General features: G+C 34.8%; 1 protein-coding gene across 5 annotated transcripts in view; it reads left to right on the top strand.

Annotated features, from left to right (window-relative positions):
- The window catches only part of Smarca1 (SWI/SNF related, matrix associated, actin dependent regulator of chromatin, subfamily a, member 1), an 83,244-nt gene extending 65,293 nt beyond the window's left edge, over window positions 1–17,951 (top strand). For 2 of the 5 annotated variants that reach the window (NM_001358618.1, NM_001290708.2), the window contains exons 20-24: window positions 696–828; window positions 3,513–3,631; window positions 3,744–3,956; window positions 16,053–16,163; window positions 17,201–17,951. In NM_001358618.1, the coding sequence (NP_001345547.1) occupies window positions 696–828; window positions 3,513–3,631; window positions 3,744–3,956; window positions 16,053–16,163; window positions 17,201–17,272 (648 nt within the window). In that variant the 3' untranslated portion in view covers window positions 17,273–17,951. Of the gene's footprint in view, window positions 1–695; window positions 829–3,512; window positions 3,632–3,743; window positions 3,957–16,052 lie in introns of all 5 variants that reach the window. The other 3 variants (NM_053123.5, XM_017318646.2, NM_001358619.1) reach the window with 3 other exon arrangements.
- The last annotated feature ends 444 nt before the right edge of the window (window positions 17,952–18,395 follow it).

Genomic DNA, 18,395 nt, shown 5'->3' with positions numbered 1-18,395 from the left:
TAAAAATCATGTTATTTATTATTATTAAAAGAGGCATGTGCATGGTTAGCATCTACGGAAAGGTCATAGGACAACTTTTGAGAATCAGTTCTTTCCTTCCACACTGGGATCTGGGGCTTGCACTCAGGTTTTTGGGCTGGTATGACAAGCACCGTCAACTTCTGTTCCAACTTGCTGGTCCTTATGAATGCAATTTTGAAGAGAAATTATTTATTTATTGTAGTTAGGAATGCTCGAACAAACATCTTGCATTCTTCCTGGATTTTCTTTCAGTGTTCTTTCAATTCAATACATCCACATCTATCTCTCTTAATTTACATGAGAACAGATCTGTGGGAAAAGTCATTGAGACACTGGGATATCAGAACTTAAGCATTTACATTAGAATTTATATCAGAATTGTAGTTTAATGTGGGCATCTGGAAATATGGAATTAAGACCATACAATATCTTAAGATTATAAATCAAGTTAAAGTACTTGAAAAGTACATTTTCTTTAAAGTAAAAAAGCAGTTATTTCTCTAACAACTCAAACTCATCTTTTTGATTCCACATTAAAGAAATGAACTTTATAAAAGGGCACATGTTAAGTATTTTAAACTGCTTTTCATGCTTCATTGTGCAGATATAAGTAGGATAGTAACTGACTTTATTAATTTGCCATCTACTGATGATGTTTAAATTTTTATTCATAGGGTTTCACAAACTGGACTAAGCGAGATTTTAACCAGTTTATTAAAGCTAATGAGAAGTATGGGAGAGATGACATTGATAATATAGCTCGAGAGGTGGAGGGCAAGTCCCCTGAGGAGGTCATGGAGTATTCAGGTTTGTATGTCACTTCAAATAGGATACTTTTATTTAAATGTATGCATGTCTTTTGAAAAAGAGATTCATTTATTTTTCTGTGTGCATTTGTGTCCATGTGGATGTAGCCTATGTATGAACAGGTGCCTACAGAGAACAGAAGAAGGCATCAGATACTCTGGAGCTGGAGTTACAGGTTGTGAGCTGTCTTGTGTGGGTGCCAGGAACCACATTTTGGTCCTCTAGAAGAGCAGCAAGTGCTCTTAACCACTGTGCCATCTCTCCAACTCCTGATTCTTTGTCATTAATTCAGTTGCGTCTTTGTTCAGAGATGTTAAAACTTTTGTGAACGAGATGTAAGTAAAGATGTAATATGATTGGCTAGGAGTCAACTAAGATTGCCAAGTAAAGCATAAACAAAAGTGGCTACTGCGTGGGTTTTCTATTCTCTCATTTCTCTTATTTGGTCTTTCTAAAGTCTCATCCCAAGGCTTCTGGTTTAGTGCTTTGAAATAGTCATTGTAGGTCATCTTTGAAATATAGAGTTCTTATCAGGCCCATTTAGAGACTCAACTGCCCTCAAGGAATTCAATCAGGTAGTGGCGGGCCCTATTAACTTAAGGCAATTTAGAATAGATCTAAAAAGATTTTTTTGGCTAAGTCTGTTCAGTGGCCCTTGAATCATTTCCCTCTCCTGCTCAGCTGTGTCTTTAGCCTCAATCAGAGTCAGAATAGCGGCACAGAAGCCTGTGGAGTTAATATTAATTCCTGTGTCAGAGCATATCTAAACTGTCAGGCTTCTGGAAAGAAATCTTATTAAAATAGGTTAATCTATCTGTTTTCTGTGTGTAGTTAAATTTCAAATAGGCTGATCTTTCAAATTTAGTCTGAATATCAGGTATTTATAATTGAGAGAGCTTTCCATAAAAAGGATGCAATGTTAAAAAGTAGTTGTATGGTTTCTTTGTCCCCTCCTTGCCAGATATTTGAGATAACTACTGAAATTCTGTGTTTATTAGCATAAAAACCCAACCAAACAAAACATTAAAAAACCTCATAAATAAATCAAAGCTTAATTGTTACTAGATATAGTTTTTAGTTTATTTAGAGTACATAAAGAAAATCAGTTGTAATTAGAGAACACCTACCTACTCTATTTTCCCTCATGGAAACCTAAAAGAGAATTTAGAAGTTAATTTTGTCTGGACTTTATTTTATATAACATCAAAATCATGAAACTCTTTTTTTTTCTTGAAGAGTAGCCTGATACTACTACTTATGTGAAGGGTGAAAACTATGAGATCTTTTGGGAAACAATAGATGGGAGAGATAAAATTTTCATGAAAGTTGAATGAAAAGAATGTAAAGAGACGTGGCATTGATGTGGGTCAAGTGTAAGTTGTAACTGTTTCTAAAAGACATCAGATAACTAGGCATGGAGATGCAGTTCTGTGATCACAGTGTGTGGAGTCTGAGGTTGATGGCAGCCTAGACTGTATAGCATGTTAGTGGCCACCCTGGGTATATCGAGATCATGTTTTAAAAAATAAGGGCTAAGGTGTCATGGCAAGGGTCCTAGGTTCCACTCACTGCTCTGAAATAAAGAAAGGAGGAATGAGAGACAGAAAGCTGGAGAGGAAAAGAAAGATACACTGAGCTGGGGTTTTAGTGCAGTGGTAGATGTTCCCTTAAGATTGTCACTAAGCCAAGCACCAGGAAATGAGTGTGAAAGGCAGGTACAGTGAGATTTTCTGAAGAATTTTCTTTCTTCTATCCTCAAGTTCTATGGAGCAAGCCCAGGGCCTTTAAGTCCAAGCAAGTGTTCCTTGCTGTTTCTGTTCACACTTCCAGCCTTTCTAAAGGATTTTCTTCAGACTGGAGAGAGATGGCAGGACTATTTAATTGTGGTTCATCAGATTGGAGGTCATGTCAGAGGCGGGGGAGAATTGAGTGGGCTTATTTGATTGACTGATAGGAGAATTATACAAAATTGTATGTTCATGAGTATATTGTATCTTAATGTAAGAAGTTGCATACATGAGTGTGTGCATGTGTGTGTCTGTGTGTGTGTGTGTGAGTGTGTGTGTATGTAGATATATATGTGTGTTGAATGAGTAGCTGGGAGAATGCATAAGTGAACATAAGTGCTTATGCAAGCCATCAAGTGCTAACATACCTTTCTTGATATGCTCTAAAATGGAAGACTTTTGGGATGTAGAAGATGATATTAGAAGGCCTTTCACGGAAATCAACAGACGTGACATGAATGCAGTAGATTGTTTGGTCATCAGTAAAATTTGGTTGGGTGACTCGGGGATTTGAATATCTTTCCGTGTGTGTCCAGTTAAAATATCTCTTCTTTTAAAAAGGTGACTAGAACTATAAGATTAGTGAATGATTGCAGATTTAACCAACAGTTTCTGTAGAATTGTCACTTCATAGGAAAAAGGTAGCAAGTATATTTTCATTTTTGCTTACTAGAAAGCTATATTTACATTTATATGCATATCTTATTTCTGTTTCACTTTATTTTTTTGTTTCTTTTGCACCATATTTAGGTAAAATGGTAACTTAAGAACATTTAATTACTGAATATGCTATATACACACAGATGACACCATAGCTGCCTGTTAATTCTGTATTCTGTAATTCCTCAAATTCATTTGCTTAAATGGTAGTAATTTAAAGTAACCACTTTCTTTCAGCTGTATTTTGGGAACGCTGCAATGAATTACAGGACATTGAGAAAATTATGGCTCAAATTGAACGTGGAGAAGCAAGAATTCAGCGAAGGATCAGTATTAAGAAAGCACTGGATGCCAAAGTAGTATATTCTATTTCAGTTTATTAGTAGATTATTATATTTGCAGTAGCGATTAGATTTGACTTGTTATTGCACTCTCCATTAAAAGAGCAATTTTTGTTGAAACTTACAGATTGCAAGATACAAGGCTCCATTTCATCAGTTGCGTATTCAGTATGGAACCAGTAAAGGAAAGAACTATACTGAAGAGGAAGACAGATTCTTGATCTGTATGTTACACAAAATGGGTTTTGACAGAGAAAATGTATATGAAGAATTAAGGCAGTGTGTACGGAATGCTCCCCAGTTTAGATTTGACTGGTTCATCAAGTCGAGAACTGCCATGGTATGTATTCCTTTTCTTGCTTATTTATCTTGGAAAGGTACACATTTCATAGTTTCTCTTTTACTCTGTTCCTCCGATTGATAACATTTCATTCTATTAGCTTTCTCTCCCATCTCCTTCAACATAGAGTTAGATATACATGTGCACAAAGTAAAAGAGATATCAGAACATCTATCTTCAGAAAAACACCTGCATTTTATATTAATAACAATTTGTTTATTTGATATATTTGTGTAAGTGTATACATTTATGAACCATTTTAAGGTAAGTTGCAGACAACAAAATTGTTCATTGTAGAATCTTCAATGTAGATACTTTAGCATATAGGATGATTTCTAACATCACCCTCAGGCCTCCACTGCACATGCACAGACAATGGGCCCACTCATATGCTAAAACACACACACACACACACACACACACACATGCACGCACGTGTGCACACATACATGCATACACACGCTTGCACAGGCACACACACATATGCCCTCCCCTTCCCAACTCATGGAAAACAAAATGAGGAGGGCTGGAAAGATGACTCATTGGTTAAGAATAATTGCTGCTCTTCCAGAAGACCTGAATTAAGTTCCCAGTAGCTCACAACCACCTGTAATGCCAGCTCCAGGGCTTCCAATGATGTCTTCTGATCTCTACATGCATTCACATACATGTGACACAGAGAGAAAGATAAATATGTACAAACAATTATAAACCTTTAAAGTGAATAATAAAATAAAAGAATATATATCTCATAAGAAGATCTTTCTACATAATAATTACAATCACATGGAAATATTAGCATTCACTCAATAATACAAAATCCCATAAACAGACTTTTCTGGCAGTTCTTCAAATGTCTCCTTTTGCAGCATGTCACCAGGAATACTGCATCAGATTATCACACTACCTGTGATGTTCAATTTGGTCACTTGGTTTATGCTATAATTCCCAAGGCTCACCACTTTTTATGGTACATTTTCCCTTTGTAACTAATTAGGTGACATTTGAGAGTGTAGAGATGACCTGAGGATTTGTTTTCAGTGAAAAGAGATTGTAACCCAAGCTGGGTCTTCCTAAGAACATCATAAGAAAGAATAGTTAAGTAAAAGTTAGCTTATTTCTTGCCTCTGCAATTTCCTCTATAGCTTTCCAACATGAATTCTGCTCATTGTAAATTCTACTGCTCCTGAACAGCAATGTTTGTGATGACACTCAAATGCATGCAGCTTATAAACAATCCAACCAACCAACCAACCAACCAACCAACCAACCAACCAGCAAACAAACAAACAAACAGATTTATTGACAGGTTCTCACTTTGTAGCTGAAGCTGGCTTAGAACTTGCTATGTAGCCCAGGCTGACCTGGAGTTAAAGCTCTTTCTACATTATCCTCCCAAATCCCGCGATTACAGGCTTTCCCACCATGCTCAGCCTCATGTGAAAACATTTTAAGATTGTCACTGAAGTTCTTTCACGAGCCAAGGCCATTAAAACAAAACTAGAGTTATATTGCCTAAAACTAAAAAGAGCCTAAACCCAACAAAACCAGCAGTGGTTTTGTGACTAGTTGTAAAATGGCATCCATTTCTTAAGTTGTTCTCATAAATATTTTATTTTCTAAAAGTTCTTTGGGGTATGAAAAAGTGCTTCATATTTTTTTTTCTGATTTATTTTATACCTTCAGCTCACACTGATGAATAAAAGGAAAATATGTGTTGTTCTGTCGAAGGCATTACTTTGGAAGAGGCTTTGCAATATTATTTGTTCAAACACTAATAAATATATCTTTACCATCAAACATATAGATGGCATAATTTTGGGAGAGTTAGCAAGTACTTCCTTTAAACCCAGGATCCGTGAGAACTTAGGCTAGTTGGAATAATGTTTTAGTTGACATTTTCAGCATGGCATTCAAATGGTGTATTTATGTGAAAGGACAAGGAGAGGTGTGCACATTACTACAATACAGAAGGATTGAAGGAAGAATGAAAAAGATAGGAATTAATCTGCAGCACAAAGGATCATGATCGGCCTTAGGGACAGAACAATTGTTTGACAGGGTTCTTCAGATCACTGACGGAGATTATTGAAACAAATGTAGAATTGCTTTTTTAAATTCTCTTTTGGAAATAAGATTTTATTTTGACTGTGAGTTAGTTTGTCATCTCATTCAGGGAATCCATGAATATGCATGACAGATGACTCTTTTCAAAGCCACATATTTAGCTTTCTAGCCACTTGGGTTATTTATTTATTTATTTATTTATTTATGTAATGACATAATTTAGGGCAGCACCAATGATTTCTAAAAGAAAAATGCTTAACTGCATTTTTCAAGAAATCGCATTTCCAAACATACGTGCCCTTTTATGTGATGAAACATTTATTGAATTCTGTGATATTTCAGTGATATTTTACTAATTTTTAAAAGGTTGAAAGATTGATGTTGGGTCTCATTTCTTCAGTTATTAAACTAAGGCAGTAGGATGAAAGCGATTGAAGGTGCAAGGAAAGACGCTGTTTGCAATAAGATGATCATAGAACTACTTAGCCTTCATACTCAGTCACAGAGAGGAAAAAGCTCCAATATATTAACAACCACTAGATGTCTCTGAACTCCCTTGTAAAGAATTTTAGTTTTCCTCCATCTTGTTTTTTTTTTTTTTTTTTGAGACATTTGCCTCCATGCCTTTTCTTTTTCTAGATATTTAAATTTTCAGAGCATATTTGCTGAAAGGCAGATATTAACTATATGAGTGGTTACAAATGTAAATCTGTATTTTGTCTATTAAACTTGGGAATGCCTGTGTCCTTTATTACCATTTAGAAAGTAGAATTTCTAATTTTTACAGACTCATTAAAAATATAGCCATTTATTTTATAATTCAATATGTTAATTTAATGGGTTTTAGGTAAAATTTTCTCTTATGCTAAAATTTGATTTCTCTTCTAACTAGTGGACAACTTTTACTTATATTTCTGGAATTAGAGTACAAGTCATATATTTAAAATATGCATATATTTATATCATCTTTTTACATTACATTAATATCAATAGTTATAGAGTTGTAAAAATGGTTTATTAATATTTGTAGAGCATCTACCTCCATTTGTTTTAAAAATAATTTTCTTTTTAGTGAGTCATTTTCACAATCTAGGGAGAGAATCCACCATCTTGAGAGAGACAGCTGTGAGTTCTGTAATAAACAACACTGGAAAATCATTGAAAAATCTTATCTTTGAGATACAGGATGCAATTTGATTCGTTTTGTGACTATAGTTGTGTTTAAATTGAAATCTTTCTAATGATTGAACTCAGCTTACTAAAAAGATTTTTCTTTCCCAGACACATCACTAAATAATGTGAAATCTTTCTTAGAAAAAAAATGCAAGAACATTAATAGTTATATTTTGTAAGAACATTAATAGTTATATTTTATGTGCTAATCTCAAAGTACTGAATTCATGACATCTGACTTAACTAACACACACAAAGTGCCGAAAGGAATGAATTCCCCCTTTCAAATATGCCACACTTTGAAAGGCTTTGGCTAAAGGTTGAAGATTTTGAAGCTCTTCTCCATTTAAAACTGCTGGCTGTACAAAAGAGAAAATAAGATTCACTTCCATCTCTCTGTGCTAAAAAGATCGTGAATTTTTCGCAGAGAAATTGTGTGGTCTTTAAGTAAGTAATCAGCCTCTATTGAACTCCATAAACAAGTAGGAAGGAAGCACATGCTGAACTCGGATTTTTAAGCTCAGAGCATAGGAATTGCCTTCCACTCTCATCTCGGTGCTGGGGGATCCTAGAATAGGACCTTAGTATTTGGTTGTTCAAAAACTACTAATATGCTGTACTTATTATGTAAGTTGTCTTTTATAGGATGCCGACCTGTCTCCTTATCAACATTAGCTCATTAATTTTCTTGCCATCTCTGTTCATTTGTTAGTGACTGATGGGACATAGCATGTTGAAGAGAATCTGAGACTTTTAAAGGCCATAAGACATTGGTCAGTTCATTGGACAGTGCACATGGGAAAGGAACCTAGCCTTCAATCAGTAATGCCTTAATCTTTCTTAGTTTTCTTCTAGGTAGTTAAAGAAGAAAAAGTAAAATTTAATTCTCAGTTTCCTCTATAGGATGACCTTGGTTCTTAATTTTAGTTAAATTTTTTTACCTTTCAATTGCTGAAGAACACTTTTTTTTCTCGTCAGTCAGCTCAGGAAGCTGTGTGTTGCTTTGCCCGTGGCCAAGAACATTACAGTTGAAGCTGAGTATTAGTAATTAATCATTACAATTACCCTGTCTTTTGTAGTAGTTTAAATGAGTTTTGGCGATAGCATCTCAGAGAATCACACACTGTTGAATACTGGGTAATAAAAATTTCATGTTATTAGTTTGTTTTCAAATCACATCTTTATTATTAATGAAATTGTGCCTTATTTAAAAGTAATAAAGTGACATTTCTCATTAGAACTGTAGGAGAAAAACTACTTTCTAGAAATTATTGTTATAGCTTTTTATGAACTTGCTTCTCACTTTATATGGTTATCGCCGTGGCTAGTAAATGCTAATTAGGTTACTGGTTCTGCACAGAATACTGTTCAATCTAGTCAGAAAGGATGTTTCTTTTTAGATATTTTAGAGGAATAAAAGGGAAACAGACATTTCCTGGTTGTTCCATATTCACAGTGACGCTTTGTTGCTTATGACTCTAATATATTACGTTATTACTTAACTGCCTTGAACATCTAGTGTTGATACTTTAGGAGACTGAGTTCTTAATGGAATATAAGAAAGATTAACAATATGCTGGCAAAATCGGTAGCCTATAAATGTTCTGATAGGTTCTTCTTGAGTGTGGCATTGTATGTGACCTAAAAGTGGAGAGAAAGCTCTTAGGAGTAGGAGGGCAGAAAAAGGAGGGTCCAGTCGGGAAGAAGTGGAGGCCGAGAGAAACAACAAAAACAAATTTTGCTTAGAAAAACACAATAAAAACCTAATTCGTTGTAAAGTCAAGTACATTTTAACTCATAGGAACTTGTTCACTACCCTGTGTTTGAAAGACTAGACTGTTCCCTCTCTGCCTTAATTTTGAAAATGTCTTAGAATAGAGAAGGTAGCGATTAACTTTGCCATGTGGCAAAGGAATCAGGGAAATAGCTTCATAGAAGAGGCACATTTCAATTTGTGGGAGCAGGATTATGCAAAAGGGATAAATAATCCCAGTGTATTCCAAAAGTAGTAATGTATGTATGGGGAAGTGGTAGAAGATGTAACCAGGAGTCAAATGATGGAGAAAGCTGTGGTGTTGCACTGAAGACTAGATTTGGGTCATTAGTGTACAGGAAGTAGGAGAGACAATGACAGATTGTAGCAGGACAATCAAATTTATGTATTGTAAACACAGCTCTGTAGATGTTTACTTCACTTACCAGCTATAGTAAAAATTCTCAGATTTATTTCTACCCTGTTTCCTATCTTATTTTGCTCCCTTTGACCAATGTACTACTGACTTTCTGTCCTTGAGTCATTTTTTCCTACCAGTTTTAATCTTGAATCTGGTTTTATTCAAGAAGAACAACATGGGATCTTACCCTGAGTAGGCATTAGGTCAATAAGCCAACACAGATTGTTTGGGCTTCAGTTTGTCTCAACCCCTGCAACTGAACAAGTTTTGGATGGAATCTAAGGAATTGCACCAATATGCTACAGTTTATTTCTGACCCTGTATCCTGGTAGACTTTTGACCTTAAGTCCTGTGGCTTTTATTTATTGATATGTTTGTGAATCACTTGCAAATACCATGTGTGTCTACACATGTAGCTATAGTGTTTCATTTGTAATCTTCAATTATTTGGACAAACAGAAATACAGTTAGTATGCTAAACAGGGATCATTTTGGATATTTACACCAGTGTATCATTAGGTGGGATGTGACAAAAATATTTCATAAAGTAATAAAGTTTTTAGTTGACAGTACTTACATAAAACATCCCACCATACAAAACTTATTTGGATAATGTAGGCTACCTTTATTTGAACATGAACTTCCATTCAGCTGCCGACAATGTTGGGTTATGACTGTCTATTATATGCCGCCATTGTTTTTTTTGTTAGTATTACAGACGTTCAAAAGTGTTTTCAGGTTTGGGAAATATATTGCAGGATTTGCAGATGAAGATATTTATTTCAAATAATAAGTTTTTTGGGGTGATATATATGGATTACATAAAAGAACAAAATGACAAAGGAGAAAATATGCCCTTTTTGTTATACTGAAAATCCTCTTTTTTTCTTTTTTTTTTAATTAGATATTTTCTTTATTTACATTTCAAATGCTATCCCGAAAGTTCCCTATACCCTTCCCCCGCCCTGCTCCCCTACCCCCCTACTCCCACTTCTTGGCCCTGGCGTTCCCAAAATTCCAACCTTACAGAATTTCATGTACAAATTCAGAGACACACATTCGGGAAGTGTAGATGTTTTATTTAATTTACTTTTTTTGGTTCCTTCTTTATTCATCACTTTTGCCTTTCAACCCTAACAGACAAACTGAAACCCACTACTTGTTTCATATGGCTTATAGGCTAAGAATTATCTTTATACTTTTATAAAGAAATCAAGACTACTGCTCAGGGCGTCCCCTACAGCAGAGCTTCTTAATCTTCCTAATGCAGTTTAATACAGTTCATCTTCTTGTGGTGACTCCCAACCATATAACTATTTTTGTTGCTATTTCATAACTAATTTAGCTACTATTATGAATTTTAGTGTAAATATCTGGTATGAAGGATATCTGAATCACAACCACCAAATGGGTCATGACCCTCAAGTTGAGAACTGCTGCTCTACAGAGCGCTAGGCCTTTTCGCATCCATTATACTTACAGACAATCTGATGAAGGCATTTCCTTAATTGAGGCTTGTTTTCCCATATAACTACAGTTTGTGTCAAATTGACAAAACAAAAACACCTGGATACCACTCTTCTTTTTGTTCCCAGTTCCCAATGTAAGTTTTGCAAAAAACAAAAACAAACAAACAAACAAAAAACAAACAAAAAAGGCAGTAATATGTTATACTGCCTTGAAATTTTCTCCACAGATAAATTAGTCCATTAATTAACCTTTACTGAAAGTTTTTTTGGGGAAAGAACAAAGTGTATGTATGTTCTTTACCTTGTATAATATATGGCATCTATTCCAACTTTTAATAGAATCCTCGTTCCCTTCTGAAACCTATGAGCACAGTCTTTATTCTCTCTAGGCTTTTACTGGCTTTCTGGTCTTTGGAACTCCCCTCCCAGCAGAATCTTTCATTAATCTCTCCTTATTCCTCTCTACCCAAGTTCTTTCAGTGTTTCCAAACTCCACCAATAAACTGTCTGTAAAGGTGTCTGAGGCACATTACCAGGTAGTCACAGTATGATTACATTTCTCAGTTATACTTTTCATTGTGATAATAAATGCATGAGAAAAACAAGGAAGGAAAGATATATGGTTGTGAACCCTTTCAGAGGTTTTAGGCCATAAAGGTAGGGAGTGGTGGAGCAGAGAGAGTATCTTCTTTATTATGGCCAGGAAGCAGAGAGAGAGAGAGAGAGAGAGAGAGAGAGAGAGAGAGAGAGAGAGAGAGAGAGAGAGAATATGAATGCCTTTAGTGGATATCTGACATGCAGCCACCAAAGAGGTCATGACCGTCAAGTAGAGAACTGCTGTCCTACAGTGTGCTGGGCCTTTTCATGTTGGTTATTAATCAAGAAAACATCCTGCAGGTCTCTCTCCTTCCCCATTTCATTCCATCTGCACCCCCAGCATATGGGATAGTTGTATGCACATTCAGGTCAGGGTTTCCTGTTTAATCCTCTATGAAAACACTCTCAAAGGCAGATGGAAGGCTGTGCTATACCAATCTGTGATCTTCTCAACTCCATCAGGTTGACAGTCAAGATTAACCATCACAAATAGATTTATGTGTTATGCATCTTCCAAGAAATGTTTTACACGAAGGATGGGTAAAGAGAGGATATTTACTCTAAACATGGAGTATTTGTGGTTCTGAAGATGATTCTGGTTGAGGAAGCTCTCTTGAAACATGGGATTGTTAGGCAGAGAGGAAATTGACTTGTTCTGTTTGACTATACAGGTTAGATATGGAACCAGTTGTTAGATATCATAAGGTAACAAATAACAGTGTTGCAGAAGGAAATGTGTTCGAGGTTTTCAGAGTTGAAATAGTGAGGCTTAGAGGGTAGCAAGTACTCTGACCTTGGAGGGAATCAGATAGATGGCTAAGATGCATAATTTATTAGCAAGGATCTAGTATTGAGGATTCCTGTATTAACTTGAACATTTTTTAATGTTAACCTGTTCCTAATTTTGAGTCTGAGATTTTTATGAAGTGCTAATATGTATAAAGGAGTTTCTGAACACAAAATACATGTTGATTGTGTCTCCCTTCCTGCTAAAAATTTGTCACAGAGCTCCCTTTGCCAGTGAAATTATGTATAAACCTTCAATTCTTTTTTTTCCTGGGCTGTAGATAACTTAGCCTTAGCCACTGCTATTATTTTGTGTATGATTTGCCAAGTCGGCGTCTACTAAACATTATTTCAGAACCAGAAACATGTTTTGTGCCAGAAAAATAGATTTGGGGCATGCTGACATTGAATCTTGCCACGGAGACTTCCAATCTCCATTAGAATGCTAACAGCTTTGAGAAGTTTGTTTGCCTCTTTGAGTTTCCCACACGTGTGAACACAGAATTCTTAAACCATTTCCCACAGCTTCCAACCCAGCAGAACAGTTTTTCAATTTGTTGTTTCTTATTGTCTTCTGTCGCCCCTAATTGCTTTGGCATCTCTTTTCTGACTTCCCTGTGTTATTTTTTCTTCTTCCAAATTCATTCCTAAATCAAGAGTGGGGAATTGATGAAAGAGATAATTAGACTACAGAATTCTAGAAGTTGTTTGACATTCCATGAACCATTCCTGTAACCTCAGAAAAATAGGAAGACAAGAAACAGAGAAACAAAAGTGCTCGTCCTTTCTTTGTTGCCTTTCTGAAGAGGATTCTTTATTCTTTGTTCTTTGTTTTTTGTTTTTTTTTTTTGTTTTTGTTTTGGAGTAGCTAGTGACAGGTTCAAAGGAATCATGGTGAGAACTTTCTTGTGACTATTTTGAATCATTTTGTAATATCCTATCTCCATGCATATAAGACTGTCTGAAAGTATTAGTATATGTCCCTGAATCATTCATATGAACCATGAATATGTATCTAAAGATATCTGCAATTGCAGGCAACTATTACTTATTGAGAATAATAATAGCCAGAGGGTATAGCTTAATGATTCAAAAATCAGCTTTTTATAAAGAATCTATGTAGTCTCCCTAGAAACCAAGGATCAGATATCATCAGGGTCAACTTAGCCCTTTGTATAATAGATACATTGAATAACATGCTGTTTAATTTGTATGTATATGTATTATTGAGTGAAACTATGATGAATAATTAGTCTGCATATTCAATGTATTAGCATTACTTTGGTAAGTAATCCAAATTACAGTGTTATTATTATCAGTTTATCTAATCTTGGGCAATTATGGATGTCTAAGAAACTTGAAAATTCTGGTGTTGCATAAGATTGTTTATTGTTTTTAATTGGAAAACACAAATTTGTTAATGCAAACTATCTTTCTGGTTAGTCTATATTTTTTTCTTTTGGGGCTTGAGTTAGAGAGTATAAAATTTTTTGGTTGGTTGATAATATAGTCAATTTCAACATTCCCTATGTTGTGTGGCAGTTTTCTAGATCTTACTTAGAATGATAAAATTGTGTTTTAAAAGATTTTTTTTTTGTCATTTCTTACAACTTTATAAATTTTCTCAAAACCTAAATGATCAGTTTAGAAAAGTTGGGAATATAGACATGAGTTGCTATGGCAAAAGTGTCTTTAGAACTTCGGTGTAAATGCATCCTCTGCAGAATAAACAGACCCAAGTGTTTAAAGCAAAATTCACCACTGGTGCTATTTTCAGAGCTAGCTAGTGTCAGCTACTAGTTAGTGTTCTTTCAGCTACTTCCAGTGTCTGCATCTTTGTTCAGTAGTTTTCTTGCTATCAGTGTTCTAAGTACTTTCTGGAAATATTTTATGTACTTCCTTATTATAGTAAGTGTCTGAGAATGGGATTGTTAAGTCACAGGATGTAAAATTTTAGAAATATCTCTTTGCTATTTCTAATTCATTTTCTTGAAGGGAAGTGTATCAGTTTTCTACTCAATGTTGTAACAAAGAACCACAGACTTGATGGGGTAGGCAACACTTCTTTATTTGTTGTCTTGTTCTGGGGACTAAAATCCAAGATTGAGGTGCCAACAAGGGTAATCTATTGGGTAGATGGCCACCTTTTGCACATGATGAAAAGGTGATGAAAGGGTTAGTACCTACCCCTTTTAGCTCATTTAACCTTAAATACTTCTGTAAATTATGCCTCTCTAAATATAGGCAGAAGATAGCATCAGATCTCATGGATTTCCTAAATATGACTCCTAAATATGGCACTTTAACTGCTTAATTTTTGGAAGAAAGTTTAGTTTATAAAAAATAACATTGTCATTCAACATCAGTGAATGGAAGGTCTCATTTGCATCTTACTACAAACAAGTACACACACTTCACTCAAGTATTCACGAAGCATGGGCACATCACTACTAATGTTATAGAAATGACGTTGTTTGGCTTCCCAAATTTTTTATTGTTTTGTTTTGTTTTGTTTTGTTTTGAGTGTTTAACTGTTTTCTGTTTTGTCAGGCATTTCTTTTTACACAGAAAAGGAGTCATATATTTAAACATTATTTATCCTTTGATATTAATCCATTATTTACCTTAAACACAGCAAAATATACAGGGTTAATAATAAATGAGTTTCCATATTAATGAATCATATCTTTAATGCTCACCATACATTCATAAAGTCTGTTTATAGTTTGGATGCATTGATTGCTGGCAGTAAAATATAGTAGTGGCAAGGTTAATGCAAAAATCTTTTCAGATAGTATTTACTCTGAATTAGCAAGTTCATCCCTGAGTCCCAGAACTTAAATCCCATAAGATGTATAGTGAGATTTCTGTTGGCTAAGTAGTTTTGGGAATGGCTGTATCTTATATCCCCTTCCTAGTGGTTCATAGTGATCATCAGGCTCTGAAGGTTCCATAAAGCCCTATAATAAAGAAATCTGTTTTAGCAAACCACAACCAATCAAAATATACAGGTGTGGAGCTCAGCCCCAATGGACAGGAGTTGAGTAGCTATAGAGTAATATTGCAATATGAAAATTCATATTAGTATAATCTACAGAACTTGAGATATCATTTGTACAGGCATCATTTTGTGTGTGTGTGTATCTTTATGGAAAGGTACTATTTGTAGACATATAGAAACCATTGTTTCCACAAGTCAGTTGTACTACCTCTAGCTACATGGATTCTTCCACTCTTCTTAGCATCAGACAAACATTGTTCTGTTCTATTCTCCAATTCTATCCTTTAATGGCATAGTGGCCCATACCTGTTATCACAGCATCTGGCCCATACCTGTTATCACAGCATCTGGCCCATACCTGTTATCACAGCATCTGGAGGCTTGCTGCACATAAGTGAGTTCTAGTTTAGCATGGACTAAAGAATGACACCATGCTTCAAAAACATGTTATATAAATGGAAACATATTAGACATAACCTTTGTGATTGGATTTTTCACTCAGCGTAATTCTCTGGACTCCATGATGTTTTATGTGTAAATACTTCCTCCCATTATATTGTTGAATAAAGTTCCATGGTAAAACAGACCAGATTGTTTAACTTGTCATCCATCAAATGACACTTAGCCCACCTCTGTTTTACTGGGACCTATTAATACCCTATAGGAATGGTGTTCTGAAAAATACTGGTTTGATTGGAGGACAGAGAAAAAATACAAACTTTGGAAAGACTCTTATACAGAAATGATAAAATTAAAGAAGTATCTTATCTTAAAAGATCTTAAGAGGATACATTTTAGAAATTATTAAGTTCTTTATTATTTCATTTAGGAATTTCAGAGACGCTGTAATACTTTGATTTCATTGATTGAAAAAGAAAATATGGAAATTGAGGAAAGAGAGAGAGCAGAAAAGAAGAAACGGGCAACTAAAACTCCAATGGTAAAATTTTCAGCATTTTCCTAACTTTTAGGTAGATCTCATTTTTTTTACATAATTACAAATGTTTATACTATGTTTGATTCTGGGTTTTATGAAATGCTAATTTGTTTTAGATCAAAGAAGAATCACATCACAAACGTACTTCTCTTTTTGTTTGAAGAATATGTGGTTAGGAATTCCCTTGTTACAAAACTCAGTATTTAAGAAATTCCTCGCAAATTTAAGCAGAGGCATAATACAAGTGAGATCCTATGAATTGAGACTAGGTCGCCGTGGGGACAGCGGAAGGTTAGAGTAGTGATGGGATGGTGTGAAGACTGAAACCTGAGTTGATCAAATAAGTTGTTTGATCTTTGTGGAACTGTGTATACAAAAGAACCCTGAGCAGACAAGATAGCCTGTTTTGGCAATAAGTTCACTGCTGGATAAAAATGTGATTTTAATCCTGTTGGGTTGCTGTGTATATCAATGATTCAAAGTATTCTGTTTGAGTGTGTTAAGTAGTGCACCATATTTCATCAAATCTATGATGCTTTCTGTTGTAAGACAAAACTTTTTTGTGCTACTAAGAGATATGATGCCAAGTATCATCTGTTATCAGTTGTAAAATACATCCTGATTTCAGAGGTGCTAATGGGGAAAAGAAATGTGCATCATAGAAGATATGAAATATGGTGTGTTAACATTTACCTTAACGTTATTAAATAACACTCACAAATAAACATTTCCTCAGAAACTTTAAATATTAAGTAGTTCTTTAAGATAAAAGTACATTTATAAGCCATGTGTAAGTAGATACTTGATGACTATTTTTGATGGATATTTTATGTCTTTTCATAAAAAGAAACACCTTTAAAAGTTATTTTACATTGGGTTATATAGTTTGTTGGGCTATATAGAGCATTAACTGTGAGTCTAACATTGAAGTGAATATTCATGTTAAAAATTTTAATGCATTTACATCCTAGATTTAACATTGTTGGGCCATTTAAAAGTGTGCATATTGGAGCAGAACATTAAATCTGTTTCCATTTTAGTCACAGAAAAGAAAAGCAGAGTCAGCTACTGAGAGCTCTGGAAGGAAGGATGTCAAGAAGGTGAAATCCTAAAGCCTAGAAATAAAGTTTTAAATGGGAAACTGCTATTTTCTTGTCCCCATCTTCAAATGCTAATTACTACTTCCAGTGTATTCATGGTACTCTAAGGAAAAAAAAAAGGAATACTCTTTGGTTTTGATTTCTTGCATATTTTATATATTTTACAATGCTTTCTACCTGAAATGTGTAGCTTTCTATTTTATGCATTCTAGTATTTTCTGTACTGTATTTTGTGCATTTCATGTCTTCATCAAATTCCTCTCAGTCCTTGTTTTTTTGAAGCTTGTGCTGAGGTTTTAGCTTTTCTATGTTTTCTATGCCGCTGCTTTGAAAGAGAACCTAGATTCTATAGCTGTATTATTGTTGTTTCAGACTTTACATTTATATGGCTGTGGACAAAATGAATTAAAACGATTTGAGGAGAAAGACTTTCTCACTTCTTTGTTGCTTTCTTTTCTATGGAGTCTGGGTTTGTGTGTGTGTAACTGCATACTGTGATTAGCATAATCATTGTTTCTTTGAGGTCATCTACATACTTTTTCCTAAGGAAATAAAGGGTAAGAAAGAAAAAATCTTAAAAATAAACCCTAATATTTGATACTGTGTTTGCTGTCAGTGTGCGTTACATTTAAATTATTCTCTAAATATTCAAGTGGGAAAAATATAATAAAGGACTGTCTATAAGAAATATAATTATTTCCTGTTTTTTTGTATAGTAGAAAGCAATTGTGTTTCCTGAATTGTATTGCCCACTGCTATGTATTTTGGGTAAAAGGTAAAACTTTGCTTGCTGATTGGTTCGTGATTGTCTGTCCCATACATCTAATACAGAGGACTCTAGGTACAACATACATATCTAGTTACAACTAAATTATAAGATGATGACATAAGTGCTGTGCATTGAGGAAGAAGGGAAGCTGTTTTCATTAGGGATACATTCATGTTCACATAGGAAGATCAGAGCATCAGGGGTTTTGAAAAGCAATAATTTGTTTCTTGTTCACACTGCAAATCCCATTCAGGTCGGAAGAATCGGATGGGAAGGAATGTGCTTCACACAGTCACTCAAAGGTCTACACTGAACTAAAGTTCTGCTGCTTTGTAGTTTATCCATCTGGTGCACACAGCCTTTTCA

Source organism: Mus musculus, chromosome X (assembly GCF_000001635.26).
Source record: "Mus musculus strain C57BL/6J chromosome X, GRCm38.p6 C57BL/6J".
NCBI classification, from domain to species: Eukaryota; Metazoa; Chordata; class Mammalia; order Rodentia; family Muridae; genus Mus; species Mus musculus.
This window is presented reverse-complemented; position numbering and strand designations above follow the sequence as displayed.